At 53.7% G+C, this 24,744-nt stretch overlaps 9 protein-coding genes across 9 annotated transcripts; 4 read left to right on the forward strand and 5 right to left on the reverse strand.

Annotated features, from left to right (window-relative positions):
- Positions 1-14: 14 nt before the first annotated feature.
- Positions 15-1,863, forward strand: BDZ83DRAFT_754757 (dynein light intermediate chain; the record flags this gene model as incomplete). The annotated part of the gene is made up of 5 exons (XM_060514524.1): positions 15-321; positions 375-757; positions 814-907; positions 961-1,637; positions 1,702-1,863. 5 exons carry the CDS (start codon positions 15-17, stop codon positions 1,861-1,863), a joined length of 1,623 nt encoding a protein of 540 aa, XP_060362095.1.
- Positions 1,864-2,653: 790 nt separating this feature from the next.
- Positions 2,654-3,165, reverse strand: BDZ83DRAFT_794695 (uncharacterized protein; the record flags this gene model as incomplete). The annotated part of the gene is made up of 3 exons (XM_060515821.1): positions 3,088-3,165; positions 2,864-3,021; positions 2,654-2,760 (listed from the first exon to the last, which is right to left on the reverse strand). The coding sequence occupies exons 1-3, from the start codon at positions 3,117-3,119 to the stop codon at positions 2,654-2,656; spliced, it is 297 nt and encodes a 98-aa protein (XP_060362096.1). The 5' UTR covers positions 3,120-3,165.
- A 90-nt stretch (positions 3,166-3,255) lies between these two features.
- On the forward strand, positions 3,256-3,594 carry BDZ83DRAFT_630430 (uncharacterized protein). Its single transcript, XM_060508825.1, has one exon. The coding sequence runs from the start codon at positions 3,318-3,320 to the stop codon at positions 3,555-3,557; it is 240 nt and encodes a 79-aa protein (XP_060362097.1). The 5' UTR covers positions 3,256-3,317; the 3' UTR covers positions 3,558-3,594.
- A 1,180-nt stretch (positions 3,595-4,774) lies between these two features.
- Positions 4,775-7,777, reverse strand: BDZ83DRAFT_630432 (copper amine oxidase). Its single transcript, XM_060508826.1, has 3 exons — positions 6,943-7,777; positions 5,261-6,880; positions 4,775-5,147 (listed from the first exon to the last, which is right to left on the reverse strand). The coding sequence occupies exons 1-3, from the start codon at positions 7,275-7,277 to the stop codon at positions 4,907-4,909; spliced, it is 2,196 nt and encodes a 731-aa protein (XP_060362098.1). The 5' UTR covers positions 7,278-7,777; the 3' UTR covers positions 4,775-4,906.
- Positions 7,778-13,290: 5,513 nt separating this feature from the next.
- On the forward strand, positions 13,291-14,478 carry BDZ83DRAFT_584029 (glycosyltransferase sugar-binding region DXD domain-containing protein-containing protein; the record flags this gene model as incomplete). The annotated part of the gene is made up of 2 exons (XM_060505719.1): positions 13,291-14,353; positions 14,408-14,478. 2 exons carry the CDS (start codon positions 13,291-13,293, stop codon positions 14,476-14,478), a joined length of 1,134 nt encoding a protein of 377 aa, XP_060362099.1.
- A 748-nt stretch (positions 14,479-15,226) lies between these two features.
- BDZ83DRAFT_721734 (short-chain-fatty-acid-CoA ligase) lies at positions 15,227-17,884 on the forward strand (the record flags this gene model as incomplete). Its single annotated transcript, XM_060512408.1, has 2 exons — positions 15,227-15,283; positions 16,100-17,884. 2 exons carry the CDS (start codon positions 15,227-15,229, stop codon positions 17,882-17,884), a joined length of 1,842 nt encoding a protein of 613 aa, XP_060362100.1.
- A 71-nt stretch (positions 17,885-17,955) lies between these two features.
- BDZ83DRAFT_630464 (nicotinate-nucleotide diphosphorylase) lies at positions 17,956-19,331 on the reverse strand. Its single transcript, XM_060508827.1, has 2 exons — positions 18,147-19,331; positions 17,956-18,087 (listed from the first exon to the last, which is right to left on the reverse strand). The coding sequence occupies exons 1-2, from the start codon at positions 18,982-18,984 to the stop codon at positions 18,011-18,013; spliced, it is 915 nt and encodes a 304-aa protein (XP_060362101.1). The 5' UTR covers positions 18,985-19,331; the 3' UTR covers positions 17,956-18,010.
- Positions 19,332-19,338: 7 nt separating this feature from the next.
- On the reverse strand, positions 19,339-21,414 carry BDZ83DRAFT_630465 (uncharacterized protein). Its single transcript, XM_060508828.1, has 3 exons — positions 21,062-21,414; positions 20,328-21,009; positions 19,339-20,275 (listed from the first exon to the last, which is right to left on the reverse strand). Exons 1-3 carry the CDS (start codon positions 21,300-21,302, stop codon positions 19,798-19,800), a joined length of 1,401 nt encoding a protein of 466 aa, XP_060362102.1. The 5' UTR covers positions 21,303-21,414; the 3' UTR covers positions 19,339-19,797.
- Positions 21,415-21,650: 236 nt separating this feature from the next.
- Positions 21,651-22,503, reverse strand: BDZ83DRAFT_630469 (uncharacterized protein). The gene is made up of 2 exons (XM_060508829.1): positions 22,378-22,503; positions 21,651-22,304 (listed from the first exon to the last, which is right to left on the reverse strand). The coding sequence occupies exons 1-2, from the start codon at positions 22,378-22,380 to the stop codon at positions 21,843-21,845; spliced, it is 465 nt and encodes a 154-aa protein (XP_060362103.1). The 5' UTR covers positions 22,381-22,503; the 3' UTR covers positions 21,651-21,842.
- Between the last annotated feature and the right edge of the window lie 2,241 nt (positions 22,504-24,744).

Below are 24,744 nucleotides of genomic sequence, written 5' to 3' on the forward strand. Positions count from 1 at the left end.
TGACAAACACAATCATGACGGCAAGCGCAAATCGAGTGTCGACGTATACCTCGGCTTCCGCGGGGTCAGACGGCCGCAATGGAGAGAAGAAAGACCTCTGGAGCTCCATGCTCGACAACGTAGCCAGCAGCAAACGGCTACCGGAGAAGAACATGATCGTCCTGGGAGGTTCGCCAGAGTCGCAAAAGGAGTTTGTCGAGTCCCTGTCACACAGCAGCGAGAAGCGAAGCCTGGATCGCAACAGCTCAAAGACGCCTCCTATTGCGAACAGCTTCGCTCTTGGGTATACCTACTACGACGTGCTGGATGCCGACCAAGAAGGTTTGTTGTCAGCTCGACTCAGCTTCTGCTGCTGATGCTAACTCGTTTTCTAGACATACTTGCGCGGATCTCCCTCTATATGCTTTCGAACCCCTCAGAATCATTCCCGAAACTTATTCAACCCCTAATCACGCCCGAGACGATACCGAATACCCTAATGGTCGTGCTCCTCGACTGGTCTACACCACACCTGTGGATGCGCCAACTGAGAGAATGGATCTTGTTCATGCGCAGCATCCTCGAGAGCTCGAGCCACGAGTGTCAGGCGACGATGGAGGAAGTGATGGTCTCATGGCGGGATAGGGGCAGGGGAGGCGGCTCGACGAACCTCGACGGCACGGGAGCGACCACTAGCGAAGGTGATGTTGCGTTGCCTCTTGGACCTGGTGAATGGGAAGAGGGCATCGGTTTACCACTCTGCGTAGTCTGCCAGAACGTGAGATCAAGTGCTATGCCGAAAGATTGACTTTGCGCCTGCTAACGAATTCGCAGGCAGAGAAGATGGAGGGTCTGGAGAAGACGCAAGGGTGGAAGGAGGGTGATTTTGACCAGGTTCTGCAGTATCTCAGGACAGTGCTGCTGAGGCGTAAGTTCGCGCTCTCTCCGAGGCAGAAGGCCATGTTAACAGTGTTGTCCCAGACGGCGCCTCGCTCATTTACACCACACCAAATGTGCCTTCATCATTACCAAGTCTGGTGCACTCGAGTCTGGGCATCACCTCCTTACTCAAACGGCAACCATTGAAGCACAACACAATCGACAGAGATAAGATCCTGGTCCCGCCAAACTGGGATTCTTGGGGCAAGATTCGCGTACTGAGGGATGGGTTCGATGTTGAGGCCACCAGCCAGGGCTGGTCGCACGACTTGCAGTCCACTTTCCCCTCGCCTGCGATGACTACGGACGGGCTGAGCATTTTAGCCAAGGCGAAGGCAGACGGGGACTACAATGGCGAGGTTTCGTCCTCAGCAGTGGCGCCGTTCGAAGACTGGATCCGTGACCTCAGCCAAGCCGGCAGCGCAATCTCCTTTGCAGGTCGGGATGGTGATCCGTCGCAGCTGGAGATGTCATCTACCGATACGCAAGAGTTCCTCGGTGCCAGTCTACAGACGCTGGACACGCACCGCAGCCGAAGCAACGACGATAAGAAGGCAGACGCCTCCAAGTCGAGAACAGGACAGCGGACGGACGACTCGGATTCCAGTGCGTTGCGGCAGGGAGCCGACGACGGCAAGGTCAGCCAGCACATTGGGCCTGTGCAGTTTAACATGGGAGGCATCCAGGTGGATGCTGACGACATGGTGCAGCGGCTTAAGGTAAGTCGCCAAGTCGCCAAGTCGATCTCAATATCGGAGCGGCTTTGACTAACACGGATCGTAGGACCGTCAGGCATACAGTGCTACACAGGATCCCACCACGCCACCGGCTGACACCGCCGAGGAGAATCCTGATGAGATGGACAACGACAAGCTCCAGGCTTTCTTCAGCGGTTTGATGAACCGTAAACAACCTGCCAATGGCAGCCCCCGTGGCGGCTCGTGAGTTTGTTGATGTCGAGCGATAGTGGGACGATGGACATGCCCACATTTGGGTCCCTATTTTCGTCACGGGGCCGAAGTCGATTATAAACCTGGCCAAGCGGTTGACTTATACCCAATCGGTCTTCGTTTTCGGGGACAAATGTTGAATTTGAAAGAGGGAGTTGATCATATCTCATGGACATTGGTCACGAAAGAAAGCGACGAAAGAGAGTGTGCATCTTGCCTCAGTAGGTGTATATGGTGGGGAGGGGCGAGGTTGTGCAGACAAGGCGAGACAGTGGCGGCGGTTGGGCGAGATTCAGTCAGGTCAGCAATCAGTCAGTCAGTCGCTGTAGAATAGATACCCCGATTATGACAATGCTCTGCGTTTGGTGTTGGTTTGAAGGATTGTAGATCGATGACCATCGTGATAGTAGAGTCGAGTGTCTCCAAAGATGGATACAGAGAGGCGAGACCCCCTAAGCATACAAGAAACACTCGGTTACGTGAGTTCCTCGGGAAAGTTAAGAATAGGGGCACTACAATCTGGCTTGTCAAGAGAGGGTACTCTAGTCAACTTGAACCGCCCCCTAGATGCTCTGTCATATCAAACACAGAGTTCTTAGTTCACACAAGCTTGATGATGATGGTCGGTCCCTTGGGGAGCTTGAAATGAACCTATCGCGAATTGATTGATGATGATATACGCACACCATCTAGGTGCAGAACGGTAAAATGTTGATTTTCCCATGAGCCAGCAACATCCACATATTCCAACCACCACTGTCTCCCTATCTCTAATTTTATCACACTTATTTCTCGCACCATCCAGTAGGCTGGCCAAGAGCCTTGCACTTGGCAACGAACAAAGGCTCATTGATGTCAATCATGATCTGGCACTTGGTAGGGTACGGTCCACCTGTACGCAAAGAGGCCACGATTAGTATCCTCAAGTTTGATTGATGTGTAATTCCTGAGCAAACTGAGGAAAGACTGAGGGATGGTATCTTGTCTGTACGTACCAACGGTGCCGTAATCGGGGCAGGCGTTCTTGGTGGAGGTCGGGTCGCTGACGAGGGCGGAGCCGGTGTCTCTACCGCAGTAGCAGTTCTTGATGTCGTCGAGGCGCTTGGTGACGGTGTTGTCGGTAGGTGCGCCGTTGACGATTGCGGCGATGCCCCTAGATTAGTTGCTGTTAGTGACTTCTCTATCATCACGAGGAAAGGTTGGTGGTGGGAGGACGAACATGAGGGCGATGATGGCGTTGAAGGAGAACATTTTGAGTAGAATGGTCTGCGTAAAGGAGCGTGAGGTGATATTTGAGGTTTGTCGTGATTGATGGAACAACTCTCAAAGTTTCATAGGGACTACATGATGTCTTTATACTGCTGGATTGAAGATCAGGACGTGATCTTCCCCATCTGTTGAATTCCTTCAGAACATCTTATTCAATAACCGATATCAAACCCCATAGCGATGCCCTTGTTCCCATTTCTCATAGCCATATTGCTTCCAATCCGAGCGGGCGTTCATGACGTCCATCATCGGCTTGCCCGATACGTGGGTAAGAGATGTAGCTCGGTTGAGAGTACATGCCACCGCCATATTGCGGTACATCCCCAACAGTCGCGAGTCACGATCACGAAAATTCCAACCAAGGGAGTTCCCGCAACACTATATCCCGGCTCCGCTTCCATCGAATCTCCTGAACTTTGACCAAATGAAAAAGTGTCGATCCCATCATCCTACGGCTCGCTTTTTGACATGTCACAAGGATGATCCACAAAGTCGGGGAGCGGGAAGAGTCATGTCAGCCAAGCCAAGTCGGCTCGATCCGATCAGGTACCTTGTTGCTCGCAGGTGTAACACCATAGTAGCCTCGATGGGATGTTAAGACAGATTTGAAGCTCTACGTCGTTATTTGCTTGTGAAGAGCTAGTTGAAAATTTGAACACACCCAAGCTAATAGCTCGCATATTGTTCGTCAAGCTATCAATTTCGCGTTTGCAGTATACCTTCTGTTTGTTTACTGGCAGGACCGAGCGTCGGTTTGAGTTTAAACAATACAGCATGTACACGGAGTACTTCAATTCGACTTCGGCTAACATCTGACAGCTCTGCTTCTTCAACGAACAAAACAACGAACCATGTTTGAGCGGTGAAAGGGATACGATGCGAGCTCTAGGAAAGCCGAACAATCAAACGGCAAGGTTTTGAAATCAGCGAGATGCAACAGTGAGACGCTTCTCTGACTAGGGAAGCGAACTATAATGGTATCCTCGAGGCTGTTACCAAGGTCACATTTCGACGTTGACTCATGCACATGGCTTCACTGATTACGGTTGGTGGAAGAAGCACCAGACAGCATCGTTTGAAAACAACGAGATTTCCTCCTTACTGAACTTCTATTCATTTTCTATGCCGAGGAATTATAGCTCAGCTCGAGATGAACAATTCTGACAACCACCACGTGAAAGCCTAGCCTAGCCCGAAAATCTGGGAACAGAAAGCTGCAAGAATGGAAACAATCAAAATGACTTCCAAGTCACTTTTTATACATGATGACATGATTTGGAGTTAGTAGTTGTGGCTAGACTACCTACATCCTGGGTTGATCACCTATCGAGCCATTCATTAAGACATGATTTTCCTCATCAAGTAATAAAGTTCCTGATGCACAATAATGATCTTATTGATGGAAGCTTTCTACTTCCGGAAACCATTTTAGTGTTATTGCGAAGCTAATCATTTATCCTGTACTATTGTCAAGTCACCTAAGCAAGTGTCGTTAAGATATCCCACCGGCCTTGCCCATCGTGTACTACATCTTTACGTCCATTATATAATCACCGAACTTAATTCCACTGTAGCTGTAGTTCCCAGTCGGAGAATCATTCACAGAGGGATAGATCACATAAGTAGTGAAACATATTTTCTGCAATTCTTTTACATCTTGCACCGTGGTAAAAGTGACCCATGTTTTCTGAAAGGTACCAAATAATAGGAGATAATTCTCACCTCAGAGCCAGTCATTAACTGCCGCTTCTCTAGGCTATCATCTAGTCTCACCTCTCAGTATGCGCCCCAGCCTCCGCAGCAGAAACATCCGGCCCAGGCCCCTGAAGATGCGTCAAAGCAGCCTCCTGCACCGCCTGCCCTCCTTCCTTGCTATCACCGTTCGTCTCCTGTCCTCCGCAACATGGAACAATAACACTTGTCTCGTTCTTGTTGGTGGGCATATCGAGCGCTGGGTTCGAGGTGAAGAAGTCTGCTGGCCGGATGGTGAGATGGTGGATCTCGACGGGCCTGTTGGTGAACGTGTAAGCCAGTTGATGGTCTCATATATGATCCTGGGTAAAGAGAGTGATGAAAGTCAAACAAAGGGGAAAAGGACGGGACCAAAACAGAAAACAACTTACATCACAGGCCAATCCTCCACCCGAGGGTTATGCGTCAACCCAAACACACTCCAGACGACAGGACTACTCTTCCTGCCCTCATCACAACCACCGCCATCCCCATTCGCCCCACGCTCGTCCTCAAACCAGTCCCCCCGCTGAACCATATCCCACACCCCACCAACCTCCTCCCGACTCTGGTTCGTATACTCCCCAGCCGCCCACAGCTCGTCATCGCGGTGTCCCGTAACCCAGACATGATGCCTCGCATACTTGGCCCGCTTCGACACCTGGCTCGTCTCGTCCGCCAGCAACAGCTGTGACGCAGACGGCGTAAGTTTGAACCCGACGTTCCTCCCAGACATGGCATTCTTCTTCGTTCGGTTCTCAAACTTGATCACCCTGTTCAGTTTCGGTTCCGCATCGATCCAGCACGCCCTCTCGACAACCTGCTTCCGAATCTCGTAATAGTTTCCGTACGGGTTCGTCTCCTTGTTCAACGGCACAGGCACGCTCTCCTCCACAAGGACACGCGTATCCCCATCGGCATATGAGTCCACCGCGGGATCGATCCTAACGGCAAAAATATGCTGATGATTCTGCGCCAGCACGCCCGGCGCGACGACGGCGCCGTACGCAGACTCCTTTTTGCCCTCGTCGACCGCCACAACAGACATGATCCCCGTCGCCCGCGTCTCGAGCGTGATCCCGCCCGCGGTGTCGAGCTTGTACGCAAACACGTACTCGTAGTTGGCCAGCGTGACGACGCACTGCACAACGAGCTCCCGCAGCCTCGTGACCACAGCCCGGTTCGTGCGGAAGTTGGTGTGCTTCCACCCGATCCCATTGTCCTGCTCGTGGAGACAGACCACGGCCTTCGCCACCGTCGGGTTCCCCTCTGTGTCGGCCATCAGGGCGTCAAAGTAGTGGATCGCGCCGAGGCAGTCGCATCCGAGCTCGAGGTTGTTTGCCACGCGGCCGAAGCCTCCGTCGCCGAGGTCAAAGGCCTGCTTGCGCTGATAGGGCGGACGAGGGTCACCGTAGGGCACTGTCAGCTCGCTGTAGCTTAGACGATACAGCACGGGGCGGTTATCGTAGCAGAGATCGTGTAGTACAGCGCCCTCGCGGGGTGTGAAGCCGAGGCGGAACCGCCACTTTTGCCACTCGACGAGGTTGTCCGGCTGGATGGCAAAGGAGGCGCCCTCGGGCTGGGTGATGTTGATGGGCTTCAGGTCCTCGCGCTGCGGGATCTCGAGGAGCTCTGGGACATACTCGGAGGAAATGTTGTTGGAGAAGAGGGACTTTGGTTCCGCGGCGCGCGGTTGGGGAGCGAGGCCGTCACCCGCGGCGCCGGTGGCGAGGCGGTCGACGCGGAGGATCTTGCGGGTGGCTATATCCATGACGGGGATGATCGGGATCGGGTAGGCGTAATGGTTCGAGTCGACGTTGTTCTTGGAGGCGTCGCGTGCGAAGACGAGGCCCTGCATCAGGCGGGCAATGTCCCCTTCGTCCTCGTCCGGACCGCCGTAAGGCCAGGGATCGATTGTGACGGTGAAGTTTTTCGGAAGAGAGAACTCGGCCATGGCGTCTTTGAACAATTGAGATGCCACACAGGCGTCTTGGAAGATTCCAAACTCATCGCTGTGAGATATGTTAGCCGTGTCATTCTCACACAAACAGGTATGATGTTACACGTGACTAACGGGGTATAGCTCGTTTGATACTGCGGCGCGGCCACGGTTCTTTCAAGCTCGCGGCCGGTCTTGAGATCTACCACAGATTGGGTATACTCGGGCCTCTTGCCGCTTCTGATAACATCGTATTGAACCCTTGCTCGGCGCGGTGGCCGAGGTGTCTCGTCTGTGAGTTTTCCCGCATGCTCTGCCTGAAGATACGGCACGAGCTCCTCCTTCTTAGGCTCTTGCAGGAAGATACATCTGAAGAAGAGCGAAACCTTTTGGTCAAAGAGCTTGACAACAATGTCTCTTGCCGCTGTAAACTCGTCTCCAGACAACGCAGTCAAAGGATGAGGAGCCATAGTGCGTGAAGTCCAACCTGTCCACTTTCGGTATCGAGAATGGAAGCTATAGTGAGATGAGAAGCCTTTGGAAGACTGCACTTTCTTGATATCAGTGGCTGAGGTCGGGCTTATCTAGACTTTCAACGGGCGGCTAAGACGCAGTGCGGGGATCTTGCAGTAGTCTGATGATAGGAACCATTCATCCAACAGTGCAGACAGCCGATTGACTAATAGCTCGACAGATGACCATGGGAGCGCAGCTCGGTCGCTTGGTCACAAACTCGGAGACGAGTGCATGTATCCCGATGACCGTCTACTTGACGTGGTCACCCATTCATCCAGTGACATACTCAACGTTCCGATGGCGGGGTAAAGGCCGTCTTGTTGGCCTAGCTGGGTGGTGGGATGGCGGGGTACGAAGCATCCGACTATCCAATGGACGGCTCATCACCCGTCGTTTTCTCCAACAATTTGGAGATATCGTCTTCTCTTCGGGTGGCCCAATGCCACATGTGGCAAGTCCATGCGGTGCAGACTCCCCATTGGTCGCGACTATTCTCAAAGTCCTGATCTTTACCTCCAAAGCAGGAAGCTGAGCTGCCTGGCTTGACAGCCACCAGGTGCTTACTGCGGGAAGTTTGAATCGACCCCGTTGTTGCCGTGCAACATGTTCGTTTGCTAAATGACGCGTACGGATATGTTGTCCTGGACCATGGAACTTGGGACCGGAGGTGATGATTACTGCGCTAAGCTTACTGTGCTAGGCTGAGAACTCCGTGGTAAACTAAGCCGTGTATAAAGCCATAGGGTATTCCGCAGGTTTGTGCCGCGCGAGCTTAAGATTAAACTACTTTCTGCAGCGTCCGATACATCTAACCTCGGACGCTCAACAAGCACTATGATATTACCCACTGACTGCCAATAAGCTACAAAAAGCAGGCACAATGCAGTCGGGTTTACAGAAGGTAGTAGGTGTTGGTCTACAAGCACAGGCTGCTGTCTCTCTGTGGAGGTTAGCACGACGAAATACGGGCATTAGCCACTTTGTCACACCTCGAACAGGCTCGTGTTAGTGCCACGGTACTCGAGACCCACGAAAATCGCACAACGGCCCATGGGCGATAGGACGACCAGAGACAGATTCATTACCCTATAGAGTATGAGTAGACAAACGGAAGCCATTAGCCGAGCAAGGATGGAGACCCGCATACTCAAGACAAGAAGCTGGGTCGGCTGGGATCTCTGGAGAGACAAGGCCGGCTGGGTGAGCAAAGACAATATGGATGACAACAGGTTGCCCTCTCACGAGTTTCGCCTTCAGTATGTTTGTTTGAGGGGAAATGCCATGTAATCCGGTGTAGCTCTGTGAATGGCTATACCACCTGAATAGAAGCGGCCGAGGCATTGACCGTCGTATTGGCGGGCTGCTGACCAGTGACGAAATGACAATCGACAACGGAACCGTGCATCATCGTCTGGAGTGCGGCAAACAAACTTGGGATCGCGGCAGGTCATCATAAGCACTGACCAGCCCCCCTTGGATAAGCTCTGATTCTGATCAACCGTCGTTCGCCTCGGTATGACTCGATCCACAAAGGTAACCGCACGGCCGGGAACACCGGGGGCTGTTGCAAATGCTGAGGCTATGAGGAGTAAGGTAGTGGGGGGGTTGGACTCCTGGTCAAAGAATAAGGAACCAAACAGTTTGATGGCTGAGCGGGATGTGACGGTACAGCAGGTCTTGCTCGCTTGGAAAGACTCGGATTGGTGATTTGTCTGTCGTGGTGGAGAGCTTCGGAAGTTGAAGGCAACGACGGAGATGCGGCCGAGACCAAGCCGTGCGTGTTCTGGAGAAGCCATGGAAATCGGGTCATGGCTATCCGCAGGAAGCCGAGGCCGAATGATGGACCGTCCGTTGGAATTTTGGAGACGCGCCATGAGGAGTCTTGCGTGTCCAGCATGACACCAAGCTGTCGAGACTCTTGGACGCCATGGGATTTTTCGAGGGGGCCCTGAGGGTAGTCTAGAACTCTCGACTTTGGGACATCAGACGAGGTGGAGGGAAGCTCAGCCCCAAACGTGGGCGAGCAGGGCTGATGCTGCCATAGAGACCAGCAGTTGGCTTTTACCGGACTGCTTACCTTGCCGCTCTACTTCTTCTTTTTGCTGTGGGAGCATTGCTGTCCTTGTGCGGCGTTCTGTAAGGGAGCGTCTCATGTCTGCAGACTTGGCGAAACGGAGACGGAGGTTCGGACAGAGGTTGACGAGGACGCTTATGCTTGTTTCCTGGTAAGTTTGTAGTGGGAGACGTTGGTTGTAACGTCAACGCAGTATATTAGAGTCTGATGTGATGTGGCTGCATCTTGATAGGATAGAAGCCAAAGTCTAGTCAATGTTCGTCAACGCAGGCCGATGATAGCTCAGATCGGTTCATATGTGACCAACAAAGTGTACGGATATCATTTATGCGGCTCTGTGAGATGGGCGTGGGCGGCAGTTGAGAGCAATGGCAGCGAGCGAAGGACCCTGGGCGAGGAAGAACCAAAATCCCATGTTACTGGTTATTGGTCCCTGCTTTCGGAGGATTTTCCCAGGTACTCCGTACTTTCTCCAATGGAGCGAACTTTGGTTAGAGAAGGTACGATGCGGTGACCGACAATAGCGAGACTTCCATTGATGGTGATAATCGGATCACACGCCTTCCTAAAATTGTTGTGCGTACTTACCTCATGGCCAGACAGAATGTACGAAGTCGAGGTTCCTGAGGTTCCGAGTGTTGGGTTGGGAAGGAGACGCTCCCTGGCGTTCCTGTCTTCCCGTCGTCCTATCAGAGACTGCGACTGACCTGCAGAAGTATTCCTATTTTGGGAGAGGACCCATCCAGGGTGCTCCCTTCTGAAACGCGCCAATTTATCTGATGTCGTGATGGGCCGGGGATCTCCATGATGCTCGCTCTTCCCACTCTTCCGTACCAACTTTCCTGATTTCCTTCTTCTAGACCATTGATGGACATTCTTAAAATTTCCCTCTATGATCTGTGCCCGCTTCTTCTCCATGTAAGTGGGTGCTGCTAATATGGATGCGCCGATGAAGATGGACAGAAACCCACCAAGTCAATTATCAAAAGCTTGCTGCGTCCCTGGTCTTTATCTCGAAGCGAAATCGAGATACATGCATGTCCCGGCAGGGTAGGGTACGTACTGCTTGACTGACGATGACAACACGTGGAAGATGCCAGTGGTGCTCCGTACTTGGGATGCATTCCTCAGGCGCACCTTTCTACCTATGTACCTAGTCATGCAGACTCTCTCCCTTTTTTCAGACTTGGCAAGCTGGCATCTGCACTGCATGGGCAAGCGGAGGAGAGAAGATGAACACCGCAGAGGCCAACGGATTCCGCGCGTCGACTTTGACGGGCAGAGAGATAGACTTTGGGGGCTCATTTGGGGTCCAAAGACTGTCCGATCTTTCGCTGTTTCCAGAGCACTTAACTCAGAAGCCACTCCGGATTTTTTTGTGAGGACGCGCAATGCTCTGTCGCCCTCACATCGTTGACGATGGAGTTAAGGCATGCTTAACAAGGCTGAATACGGGAGACCTCTCTGGAGACGCTGTGGCTTGTCTGAGTAAGACCCAGACTGACAAGCACCAGCCCGGACTACCGACACCAGAGTCTAGACGTGCGTTTGACACGATACGAGGCTCCAACGAGACGACAATCACGACACACACTGCGAAGGATTCGTACTCTGTACGTGCGGCTAGTTGGACTCGACTCAATGTCGAGTCTCACTCTTCCGTCCTTCCGTTGTTCCACCCGGCAGCTCTTGCCGGGCACAGATCCCACTCTGCTCATTCGCCATCCCATGATGCCGTCTCGCAAACATTTTGTTCGGATTTCTGCTTCTCATAGTGTGAGGTATGCGTGTCCCTCTGTCGCATTGTCTTGATACAGTCGAGTCTCGAAAACGTGCACATGCGCACAGAAGACCCTTGCTGGGTTTTCCTGAATGCGTGATGTTCGTCTGTGTCAACAGTTTTGTTCTGATCTGTCTGACTGTCAAGCCTCTTGGCTGATCCAGTGGCATGTCATGTCTCCTGCAAGGTGCATTCAATCCGATAACAACAGAAGCGTCCCAGTCAGCGCCAAGTGCCGCGACCAAATCATCGACTTGGAAATTTGAGTATCCGTACCTCACCTATCTGCCAAGTCGCATCCCCAGTGGCAGAATGTGCGAGGTGGTGTTCCGTCGCCTCGCTACTTGGTAGCATCCGCACCAAGGCGATGGTGTCGCCGGGTGGAAGCACATTGCGCAGTAGCGCTGCATCGTATGCATGATCCACGCAACACACCTCAGCTTATTCGTACAGGGTGAAGTACGTATTTGTACACGTTTGAATTACCACCTCACTTTTCAAACTTGAAAGGAAGGAAGAGGTGGTGGTGAAGGGGGAGAGGACTTGCCGCGCAGGGCAAAACTTGTTAAACCACACAGGGAAGGCAGGGGGAAGGGGTAGGGGTGATTTTCATTGAGACTTTAGGGAACCACGCCCATAGGTAGTGCCACATCGACTTTTCTTCGGATTGCGAATCGTCCCAAAAGCTCCCTATCCACGCCTTCGTAAATTTTCTTTCTCTATTTCTTTCTCTGATTTCTTACCCGCATCTAGGTATCCTACAGCAATTCCCTAGCTTCCAAGGTTCGCTAGGTTATCTTTGCCATTCTCCCTTGCGGCATGTATTAAACCCCACGGCAACCAGCTCATGCCAAGTCTCCATTCCTTCCGCCCCGTCGCAGAACTTCTCTCGAGGTTTGCTGCACTTTCTCTTGCTGCATACAAACACAATCACAAGCTTGAGATCTGGCGGTCCATTCTTTCAGACTGATTGCATCTTTGGGATGCCTTGGCCTCTCACCCACTACATATTTGACTTTGAGGATACACGAGCCTTGGATTGATTGAGGCGTTTTCAGCACGGCACCGTACCCGTTCTGCACAGCCTGCCGCCCTCCCGAGTCCCATCTTATCGGACCTGGACACGCAAGTCAGCATCCCGGCGTCATCCAAGTCGTGGCCTACGGATACCGCCGCAGCCACAGCCGCATTCGCATCTTTTTCTCCATCTCACCCGCCCTCTGACCCTCGCCCTCGCCGCCATCGCCCCCCTAGACTCTGGATACGGAGTACGGGACCACGGTACCTCTATCTTGCCAGGGCCAGGGACAGAATCAGGTGCAGTCGCCCAATCGAGACCCCTGGAAAGGAGAGAGGGAAAATTCAGAACAAAAAAGGGAAAAGGTCCCCTTGCTCTTCCACACCCAATTATTCCCAGTTCTTGTTCTTTCAAGTCTCGAACAGACAAGTCAACCACAACAACCAACGCCTATCTACTATCCACTTGAGATAGTAGAGCTTCAACGTTGACGTATCCGTACGCTCGTTCTTGCAATTCCTTGGCGCTCCTCAGATCGATCGCCGGAACTCTATCCAGCTCCTCCCCGACTATCGACGGCCCCATCTTCGAGGTATGTTCCTCGTCCGCCATTACGTCCCCAGGACCCACGCCTCTCTATTCGCTACCCAGCTCATCCCTTCACCACCAAAACCTTGACAGGCTTCCTCCCCTTTTCTATCCAGCCCAGACTTTCCAGGCTTCATTTACCTGCCAGCCCTACCCGCTTGCTGTCACTTATCCTCAGCATTGCGCCTCAACCTGCTGCCTCTTACTCCATTCTCCTAATCAGTCCCAAACTAACATGATCTTTCTTGGTTTCGCAGGAATCACTCCGCCATAGTCCGAACCTTTAAACTTCCTACGAATCTTTTCCTCCTTAAACCCCTAATCCAGCGCCTCCAACTTTTTTCAGGAACCACGTCGCATCCGACTCTATCTACGACAGCCACTCTCTTCCAACCCTACGAGCCGATTGTACGAGTCTTTGGCAAAGCGAAACTTTGCCCTCCGATGACTTCATAGTCACCAATTGAAACCGTTTCAAGCCGCCACTCTTTTATACATACATCCACAATGCTCACTCCTCGGAGAGCCGTCGCGGTCGCCGCGTTCCTCTTAATCGTCTTTTACCTAATTTCCTCCTCCCACGACACAACACCTGCCGCAAAGGCACCAGTCACTGCCTCCAACCATGACACGACAGACTCCAAAAAGTCCTCATACACCCCTGCCTCCGCCGACAGCGAGATCAAGCCCTCTGCTCCCAAGGTTGCGACGCAAAAGCCCATGATGGACATGTCCAAGATGTCTCTGTACGACAAGCTAGCATACCAATACCCCTACGACCCCGAAACGCGCTTCCCAGCCTACATTTGGCAGACTTGGAAGTGGACACCCGCTGAGCAACAATTCAACTTCCGCGAGCAGGAAGCTAGCTGGTCAGAACAGCACCCTGGCTTCGTGCACGAGGTCATCACCGACAAGGTCGCAGTCAACCTGCTGCGCCTCCTTTACGCGTCCGTCCCCGAGGTCCTCAAGGCTTACGACGCTCTTCCTCTGCCCGTCCTGAAGGCCGACTTCTTCCGATACCTGATTCTCCTTGCGCGCGGCGGCATCTACTCCGACATTGATACCTACGCTATCAAATCTGCCCTTGAGTGGATTCCCGAGCGCATTCCTCGGGAGAGCGTCGGTCTCGTTATTGGTATTGAAGCTGATCCTGACCGCCCTGACTGGAAGGACTGGTACAGCCGTCGTATCCAATTCTGCCAGTGGACAATTCAATCCAAGCCCGGCCACCCTGTCCTGCGCGAGATTGTTGTTCGCATTACTGAGGAAGCTCTGAAGCGCAAGAAGGCAGGCGAGCTGGACAACATTGCCGATAAGAACGTTGTCGAGTTCACTGGACCTGCGATTTGGACTGACGCCATCTTCGACTACTTCAATGACCCCCGATACTTTAACATGAAGAACTCTAAGGGAGCTATTGACTGGCAGAACTTCACGGGTATGGAGACGTCCAAGAAGGTTGGTGATGTTGTGGTGCTCCCCATCACCAGTTTCAGCCCTGGCGTGCAACAGATGGGTGCCAAGGATTACGACGATCCTATGGCCTTTGTGAAGCACGACTTTGAGGGTGAGTCAAGGCACATGATGTTTCTCCAGATCTAAAACTAATATGTGACTGCAGGCACCTGGAAACCCGAAGAGCTCCGCCATATCGGCGAGCAAAACGAGGATGGGTCGGCGAAATCAAAATAAGACGGCCCTCGAGCCATACGAAAGTGACGACACACCTTTTCTTCTGGTACATGTCTCTTTTAATATTTGCATCTCCAGCGGCGTCCTCACCCACGGTCACGGGTTGGACATGTTTCAGAAGTCGCGTTTCGTCTTTTTGTTGACTTTTTTTTTTCTTTCTTTCTTCTTTTATGGCATCGGCGGCAGGAATTACAAACCAACTGCATACCCCAAGGAAACGGGAAAAGCGTAGAGCTTTGTTTTTGGCATAGAGTCCAGTTACATCATCTGTCGACCTGACATACAAGCGGAGGAGTAGCAGAGAAGGGACCTCACGGAATGGACTGGGAGATGGGCAGAAATTGGTCTACTGAGGCGAGCGTCCGGCGAGGCGAAAAGCCGCAAAAGGTTTGGGAACAGCTGCAATTTTTGTTAGCATCGTGGTACATATACCCAAAGCAGTCTGCGAGCAAATGGAACAAACTTAAATTGTCAAGACTCACGATGAGAAGGAAGTGCAACACCAATTGTGTCGGGGTCTTGCATGCCTCTATCTCCACTCATCGTTGACCAAGTAATGGATTCACAACCATCTAGGTGTCAACCTGCCGACAGTTCCGATTATTGAGTTAGAGTTCCAAAGAAATACGTAGGCGTGGCCTCGAAACCCGTCGAGGCTGTCACGGCGCGTCATCCTGCGCTTGACACCCGGCCAATCCCACATCGCGTGCACCCGCAGCTCCTTTTTTGCTCCTTCTTAGGTAGGGAGATGTTCCCTGTTCGCAGCGGGTACAGCCCCGCACGGGTTCTCCGCATTAGCTGTGAGGTAAGGGCGGGGGAGCTTCTTCTGCCAAGGCGTTTACCCCCAACTTTCGGCTCGGTGTGACGGGGGGGGAAGCGGCCAGACGCGGGCGAGGAGGGAGTGGAAGGGAGACTGGACGGACCGGACGAAGAGGAGGGCCGAGAGTTCCAACCTCTTCTCCCCGCCTTGCTTCGAAGGATACCTTGTACCTCACCTTACATAGACGCACACGAATACTCTGAAAGAGCTCGACGAATTGTTGGAGAGGACGAGAGCCATGATATCGTCACCGCGAGACATCTTTTGAGAAATACCTTTTTGGCTTTTTTCTATTTATTTTGTTCATACACATTGTGGTTTTAACCCAGAGGTTATAGAGCCGAGGTTGGGCGCGGGTAAGCTTCAACGACGACAACACCGACGAAACATGATGCTTTCGGCGGCTGGATACATTCGTCTAGCGACGGGGTCCGTAGCGCGGACTACGGCCCGGGGCAGGTATGCGGGCTTGAGGCCTGGTGCCGTCGTTACTGGAGTTGGGCAGCGGAGGAGGCTGTCTTCGGGGCATGAAGGGTTGAGTTTCAGTCTTGGTCCTGAGGATGTGAGTTGCTTTTATCTTTAATGTTGGGCCTTTGGTGAGGATGGAGTTCTGCTCACTTCAGCTCCTCTCATCTCAACTCGAGTAAATGAATGAGAAATGTGTTGAAGGAGGTCAAAGGGTTGATGTGAAGCACTAAAGCTCTTCACGAGACATCATGACTTCCTGGAGTTCACACCCCGATCACCTCACTCACCTGCAAGACGACATCCAAGAGAGTATAAATCTAACACATCCGACAGCCCCTCCTCCTAACCCAAACAATTCCCCAACACTTCTCCCAAATCGTCTCTCAACACGGCGACCTCCCCGCCGTCACAGCCCGCAGCCCAACCCCAAACTCATCATCCGCCTTCCCGGCCGCCACGACAACGACCCTAACCTACGCCGCCCTCGACGCCCTCTCAAACACCCTAGCACACGGCCTCCGCTCCCTCGGCGTCCGCAAAGGCGACCGCCTCGCCGTCTCCCTTGGCAACGGCGCCGAGTTCGCCGCGCTTACCTACGCGGCCTTCAAGCTCGGCGCCGTGCTGGTGCCCTTGAACCCGGGCTTCAACGCGAAGCAGGTCGGCGCCGCGCTGCGCCATCTGGGCGTTGAGGTGCTCGTCATTGGCAAGGTTACGGATCTACCGTATAAGCCGTGTCGGGGACGGAGCAATCTCGAGCTGCTGAGGACGCTGGTGCCGGATTTGGATAAGGGCGGAGGAGTGGTGGAGAGCGAGGTTGTTCCGAGTTTGCGAAAGGTTGTGGTGTTGGATAATGCTGGGTTTCACCCCGAGGTGAAATTCGCCGGTGGTTTCAAGGCGTTGACGCCGTATGAGGCCCTGCTTGAGTCTGGGGATGCGATGAGGGCGGTTGTGCCCGATGCGCCGCTGAGGCCGGAAGATACGATCAACATCCAGTTCACGTCGGGGACGACGTCCCAACCGAAAGCGGCGATGTTGACGCATACCTCGATCCTCAACAACGGACACCTCATCGCGCAGAGGATGGGCCTGGTGCCGGGTGACAGGATCGTGGTGCCGCCGCCGCTTTTCCACTGTTTCGGGTGCGTGTTGGGGTACATGGCGACCGCGACGACGGGGGCGGGGATCCTGTTCCCTAGTCCGGCCTTCGACCCGTCTGCTACGTTGAAGATGGTAGCCGACTTTGACGCGACGGGGTTATACGGTGTCTCGACCATGTTTGTCGCCGTGCTGGAGGCGTTGGCGGGCGGCGGGGTGGTGAAGAAGGAGGATATGCCAACGGATCTTAGAAAGGGGATCGCGGCGGGAAGTTCGGTGCCGGAGAGTTTAATGAGGCGGTTGTACGAGGTTCTCGGGCTGCGGGACCTGGTGATTTGCTACGGGATGACGGAGACGAGTCCAGTGAGCTGTATGACGGCGCCCGACGACGGGTTCGACAAGAGGACGGGGAGCGTGGGCAGGGCGATGCCGCATACGGCGGTGAAGATTGTTGATCCTGCGGACCGGGGGCGGATTGTGAAGCGCGGGGAGAGGGGGGAGCTCGCGGCGGCGGGGTATCTTGTTATGAAGGGGTATTGGGGGGATGAGGAGCGGACGGCGGAGGTGAGGAGGGAGGAAGAGGATGGGCGGGTGTGGATGTACAGCGGGGACGAGGCGCGGATGGACGATGACGGGTATGTTGAGATTACGGGGCGGATCAAGGATTTGATTATACGGGGTGGGGAGAATATTCACCCCCTCGAGGTTGAGAATTGTTTGTTCCAGATGGAGGGTGTCAAGGAGGTTTCTGTGGTGGGCGTGCCGGATGAGAAGTTGGGGGAGAGCGTTGCTGCGTTTGTGGTGTTGAAGAAGGGGTGGAAAGGGGAGAGTGGTGATGATGCTGCGGAGGGGGGCAAAGTGATTACGAGGGATGAGGCGAGGGCTTGGGTTAGGGAGCACCTGTCGAGTCATCTTGTGCCCAAGCACGTTTTCTGGGTGGACGATTATCCCAAGACGCCCAGTGGGAAAATTCAAAAGTTCAAGCTGCGGGATATGGCAAAGGAACTCGAGGGGAAGAAGTAAAGAGGTCCGGATGGATCACAACGTATGGATCTACAGTAGATACGGCATCATATAGTGCGGAACCAGCGAGTGTGAGCTGAGGTATCATGGTGTTTTTGATTTAATTTACCGCTAAACTGATCAAAGCTAGTGCTCAACCTTGAGTGAGAAGTCAACGTGCGGTACGCCTTGGTGAATGGCACTTGTCGAAACAATATCAACATCTGTAGGTAAGTCAGTATGTTGTCAAATGATAGAGACCAACCCATCAGGCACAACTCACCATTACACACATAGTTCTCGACGTTCTCCAACGTCAAACCACCAGAGACCTCGACCAAAAAGTGCTTCTTCCCCGCCCACTTCTCCTTCAAGCTCTTGGCCGCAATCTTGACCCCCTCGCCCGTAAAGTTATCCAGCATGACGACATCCGCCCCGGCCGCAATCGCCTCGTCCGCCTCCTCCTCGCTCTGCACCTCCACCTCGACCTTCAAACTGAACCCGCCCACGCTCTTGGCCGCCTTGACCGCATTCGTGATGCTCCCCTTGCTCCAGACATGATTATCCTTCAACATAATCATCGAACTCAAATCATGCCTATGCGCGTCCGCACCGCCCACAAGCATACCGTACTTCTCCACCAACCGGAACCCAGGCGTCGTCTTGCGCGTACCCGCCAGCACACCGGCATACCCGGCCGCCCTCAAATTCACCAACATACCCCTCGTCATGCTCGCCACGCCAGAGCACCGCGCAAGCGTATTCAGCGCCACCCGCTCCCCCAACAAGATCCCGCGCGTGGGTCCCGAGACGGTCGCGACGCGCATCTTGCCTTTCGGGTTATGGTCTCCGTGGCCGCGGAGCTCGACGTGGGAGCCCTCTTTGACGTGCCACTCGACGGTGCAGCCGCACTGCGCAAAGACCTCGTCGACAAAGGGCCGGCCGGCGACGATGCCGCCAGATTTACCCCAGAGGGTTGCAGTGCGCGGGGCGGCGCCGACGACGAAGCCGCCGTAGTCGAAGGAAGGAGTGTCTTCGGCGAGCCAGGCTGTAACCATTGTCTTCCAGCTGGGCGGGAGGAGGTGCTCCGGGGAGCCGTGCTCGAGGGGGACGTCTTCCATTGTGGAGGTGTGGAGGGGTTCGCTTCGGATCGGATTCGTTTAGACGGTGATGTCGTGTAATAGGCGAGAGGACGAAGAGACCGGGTCGTTTTGGGGGTCGGGAGGAAGAGGGTGTCGGCGATTGAGAGAAAGGAGGGAATTTGTAAAACTGGAAGACTCAAAGACTCAAAGGTTAATCGCCACGGTTCGGATTCGTTGACGTTGTTGCCGTTGCCGGCTTCTGTCGGTGCCGTCTTCTGCCGATGGTGGGGTTAGCGTCGGCAGCTGGGCGGGGTAGTTGAACAGCTGGCGGCGACTGGCGGCCGCAGGTCTCCCCTTCGACTTACACGAAGTTCCGAACCAGTGAACTTTAGATAAATGGTACATAGGAGTCACATTATTTCTAGTCAATTGAATACAACCTGATAGCCCCGGTACGCGTTTATCAAAAAATTCATCCAAATCAACACCGATCCGCTCCAGATATTTGAAAAAATGTCCCCCTATCCTCTGCCTCACTGACAGAAAACTCATCAGACGCATACACAAACCCGCTTGACTGAATAGACCCAGACCTGGAAGACTCGGTCAGCACCCCAAAGTCAGAACTATCATGAGAATGATGCCGCGCTCTCGACTCGTCTGGCTGGGCCGGGCTTGCAGTCTCGTCGGCCGGGGCACCAGGTGACAGCGGCGTAGAGTCGTAAAAGTCTTCAATGGTTAGTTGTCGGATGGGACGGAAGTTCCGGTACAGCTCCTTTTGGGCGCCCCGTACGACGTCGATGGTGGTCCCGTCCCCGGCCTCCCCGCGTCGGTTCCGTGTCGTCGGATCCGCTATCGGAGTTTCCGATTCCGAACTGGTGGGGTTCTCCACGAAGCGTCGGTCCAGGATGTGCGGAAGCTGGAGGCGGAAGTGCTGCTGCTGCGCATTGTTGACACTCTCTTCTTTCTTGTCACTGATATCGGTATTCGATAGAACAGCCTCAAAGTCTGAAAAAGTGATAAGTCTTTGACGTGGTTAGGTAGGGTGTTCAGTCTGGAAAAGCACTTACACGGAGACGGCATATCTTCGCTCGGCTCATCGGGAAATAGGATACCGTAGATCGCACGCCACTGCTGTTCTTCGGTTCCATGGATTCGTCTTCGCAGAAACTTTCTCTGCTGCCTGGTGCATCCCATAGGCAACACGGATGAGACTAGCTCACATCTTGTCGGTTCCAGTAAGTGATTATGAAGGCTATTCTCGGAAAAGAATACTGCGGCGCATCGGGAGCAGTAGAAGGGTATTATGTGGTGGTCGTAAATATGCTGTCTATTGCCTGTGATGTGAGCCTGTGTATCGCCTGGGAACGGACCATGCTGACCTGACTTCATCCACATTGGAAAATCCAGGTCCTGTACAGTAGGTCTTTCGGAATTGCCCGTCGGGATCGTGTTGATAGAACGGGCAAGCAAGCTTCCTAGCCGGCACATTTGAGAGACCATCATCAGAGTCTGGCTTCCGAGACGGCTCATCTACGTCTTGGTCAACCTTGTAGTGTTTGGATGTCGATTCCTCGCCCTTGGGGGATCTCGAAGAGCTGCACACACAAGGTGGTGAAAGAGGGGTCGCACGTCCCTGCTCCCGCGGCAGAGATGGAATCAAGGCCGTAGGTGCAGACGGCTCGTCCATCTCAGGTGTACCAGATTTGAGACTCTGGTTCAGCAAGGTGGCGAGCCCGTTGATTAGGGTTTCGGCTGCTTTCAACTCTGTTTTGGTGCTTGGATAACCTTGAGAGTGGGTGATTCTCGTGGCACCAATTGTGATGTCAAAGGACATGGCATCCGAAGAGCAACGGGCCCCTTTCCCGCTTGGTTCTTCCAAATGAAAAGAGCATGCTGTGCCTTGTAGTCTAGGATAATCTCTCCTCGTTATGTTGCATCCACCCCGTGGTCCTCGTTCACTTCCACAAAAACTCGTTGACTGGGTGTGACATGGTCGAGGTAATTCTGCTAAGCAGGCATGGCCGATCACTCCATGGGGTTCCGGGCAACATCGGCATGTCTCTTTGAAGTTACGAGGTCAGTAAGTATGATGTGCCTTAATTTTTGCACATACCTTCATGACTGCCATTCCCGCTAGAACGCGGCTGTATTTTGTGATTCGTTTTCTCGCGGCCGCGCTGCTCATGCCTCTCCATGTAATACATCGGAAAAAGAAACGTGGCTGCTAGGAGTAACGCAACAGATATCCCAGCCACGAGGCCAAAGATGTCGGGGGACATGCCGAGATACTCATCTTTACGCTGCTGTTGACAAGGAGGGGTATGGCGGTACTGAGGTTTCCAAGACGCAGACATATTATCATCGATTGCTTAAGGTAGAGCGGATTCTAGGATGAGAGAAACTGCGCACTTGGAGTTTTGTGTGGAGTGGGCATGTAAAGATCAAATATGAAATAAGCGTCTTCCAACGCTTTGTGCGGAGAAACAAAAGTCTTAGATCTCGACACCGTTTGCAGGTGTCTTGAACGTTGAGTCCCGATAATGCGGATTGGGTTAGGCCGGCGATCATCCGTACGACTAAATAACAAGCCACTAATTTTGAAGGTTGCGCTCGGTAAGATTGAAGATCAAAAGGCTACCTACCTTAGTCGATTGACAAATGAGGGTAAACAGATGTTTGAAGGCAAAGACAAGTAAGCGTGATGTCATCATACCTAGATTGTGTCCTGTTCAAGCCCGTCCTCGGACAATCAAATTCAACTTCAAAATAGGCGTGCGATAAAGACTGGTTGATTATTGTTGGCTACCTCATAGAATGTAGGCAGTCGACTTTACTTCTTATGGGACATTGCATCCCCCGGATAATCAGACTGATTACTAACTTCCACGGCAATCTCAAGGTTGATTAACTTGAGTGCCCTCCATAGGCCTTTCAACCTCGTTGCACCGACGAATATAGGCTCGATTATCCATAATCCACTCCCTCTCCCTCCCAAAGAAGTAATAATGCGTGAGTTCGTGCGCCCTGGGGTACCACTTGCACTCACTCGCCGTTCCAGGGTCTTCGAGAGCTGCTATGTCGCGATCGTTGGCCGCCTCGAACCAGCCCGTCTTGTCGTCATTGACGATGCCGAAAATGAGGCCGTAGCAGATGACGGCATATGACGACTGGTGCTGGATACGCAGGCGAGGACGGCCCCAGGCCTCGTTGAAGAAGGCGTGGGCTTCTCTGATGCCTTTGGTGCCGTTTCCACCGGTAGCGGCGATGCAGTTTGTCCAGTTGCGGGCTGGGTACCATTGAGCGTTGACGCTGGTGGCAGCGAGGCCGACGACGGCTGCGATGATAGTTGATAGTCTCTGGAAGTCGGTAGTGGGTTAGTATCATAATTTGTAGATTGATAATCGAGAAGATGGAGGAGTAGGAACGTACCATTGTGCTTGATTGCCTTCCTAGTTTCTGAGAGACAGGGTGTTGTTGTTGTTGTTGTTGTTGTATTTAACGCCGTGGCGGCCGGGCTAGAGCCCTTACCGCAGACCTCCCGAAGGGTATATGGCGTGGAGGGCCGTGAGCCAAGGCTACCTACTCTACAGTACGTCGTCTCTTTACATCGTCCTCCAAATCATGCCTTGTGGCCACTACGCGTTCTGTCTGTCCCCGGTTCCCGCTGGTGCCCCAGTTTCATTCTTTCCCAAATCGTCCCTTGGAATCGGGAGGTTCTTTGTAGTCCGCACTCACATCTACCTAGGTGTGGATGCTGCTACCGCAGACAGATCTTCTGGAAGAAGTCCGTCACGCGGAGAAAGGCCTCGAAGCCTCGTGGGTCGGTGATTAATCTCTTGAAGTAGGCCTCGAGAGATCCCATAGGACCTATGGGCTCGGGCATACTGCGAGAGTGGAGGGTCGGCCACCGTTGCCTCCTCGCCAGCGTTAGTCGACAGTAGACCAGGTGGTCCACGTCTTTCGCCTCTCCACAAGAGCACATCATTAGAGCGTCGTCGTGGTTGAAACGTCGGTGATATTGCTCGAAGTCCCCGTGACCCGATCGTGCCGCCAGCAGGTGATGTAACGTAGCCCGCGGCAAGGCCAGTTCAGGAGGGCTGGACAGAGCTGCCTCAAGCCCCAAGTCCGCGTACCGCGGCCTTCGCTCTTTATACCACCATCTCCTGTGCTGGCTTTGTAATTTTTCCCTTGCAAGCCGCTTGATGCCCGCTAGTGTTGCCATTTGACCCATCCGCGCCGGCAGTGTCGTTCCTTCTTTGGCCAGCCGGTCCGCGGCCTCGTTTCCTTCGATGCCCTGGTGTCCCGGGGACCAGTGCGTCCGTATATCAAATATCCTGGCCGCTTCTTGGATTTCGAGGAACGCGTCTTGTGACGAGTCCGGCGCCTTGCCGCGGATGCCTTGTATAACGCTGGTGTTGTCGATACATATGTGGATTGGATGACCGCGATTGGTGAGCAGAGCCCTTCTGAGGCCGGTTCGCGCCCCTTCGACCTCGGCGTCGAACACTTCTGCTAGTCCGAGTCGGCCGCACCCTTGCGCTATGCGTTTGGAGTCTCGGTAGATGACGAAGCCGTACCCCACGGCTCCGTTCGTCGCCCTGGAGCCGTCCGAGAAGACGATCATATGGCTTTCCGGTACTGTCTTTAGCCAGCGCTCGAAAGCTTTCGCAGCCTCTTCTTTGCATTGAACTACTATCTGATCCTGTGAGCTTGGCAGGTACTGTGATTGGAGGAACGTTGGTCTTCCGCATCTTGGCAGAAGTTCAGCCGTCCGTTGTAGTCTCGTCTGTTGCTGTCCCTGCTGGGAGAGCCGCGCGACTAGCGGGTGTCGGCGATCAATCCTCTGTAGTCGGACTGCGGCCCGTAAACGGACGCCTTCTAAGGCGACTTTGGCTGACGGTAAGCCGGCGTCTCGGAGGAGGCTACTGGTTGGCGTTGTCCTCCAGACAGGTAGAACGATCCTTGCTGCCGCTGTAATGACGCTGTCGATCTTCTGCACGAGCCCCTTCTGGCCTGTGTTGACGGGTCTTCCTTGGAAAGGCGGACTCGTGTCTGTCTCCGCTTGGCGTCTCGAAGCCGGCTTCGTGATACCTGCGTACCATGTTTCGGCGCCGAAGAGCGCGATCGGCAGTACGTAGGAGACGACGGCTTTTCGCACGGCGGCCGCTGGCAGTCCTCTCTTTGTGTTTGTAAGCTGCCTCAGGTGTTGAGCTGCCTTCTTTGCCGCAGCTACTCTTGTGTCGACGTGGTGCCGGAAGGACAGTCTCTTGTCGAACCAGACACCCAGCCAGCGTACAGGATTTGTCGAGGCCTTGACCACCAAATCCCCCGCCCTGACCTCTGGCAGCTCCGCTGGCTGGCTGTGCTTCCTAGTAAAGTGGATGACCTCGCACTTGCTCGGGTCGAAGGAGACCTTGTTCTCCGAGCCCCATCTGAGAATGCCGGCTGCGCTTCGGTTGAGTATTGCGACGTTGCTCTCCAGGGAGGGGCTGATGGCCAGAGTGGCGATGTCGTCCGCGTACCCGAATCGCGCGTCCGGGTCGTCTTCAAGGATCTCCGCGATGTAGAGCAGAAAGACGATGGGAGATAGTGGCGACCCCTGAGGCAGCCCGCATGACAGAGGAAAGTATTCCGTCGTGCTTTCTTCCAGTCGGACTCTGGCGATGCGGTTGCAGCAGAAGCTGAAGATGAGTCTAATCAAGCCGTGTGGCCATCCCTGCTGACGCAGTCTAATGACGAGCCGGTTCCGAAGGACGGAGTCGAACGCCCCTTTTACGTCCATAGTCAGAAGCGTCC

This window comes from Colletotrichum acutatum (assembly GCF_030867785.1).
Source record: "Colletotrichum acutatum strain CBS 112980 chromosome Unknown BDZ83scaffold_86, whole genome shotgun sequence".
NCBI lineage: Eukaryota > Fungi > Ascomycota > Sordariomycetes > Glomerellales > Glomerellaceae > Colletotrichum > Colletotrichum acutatum.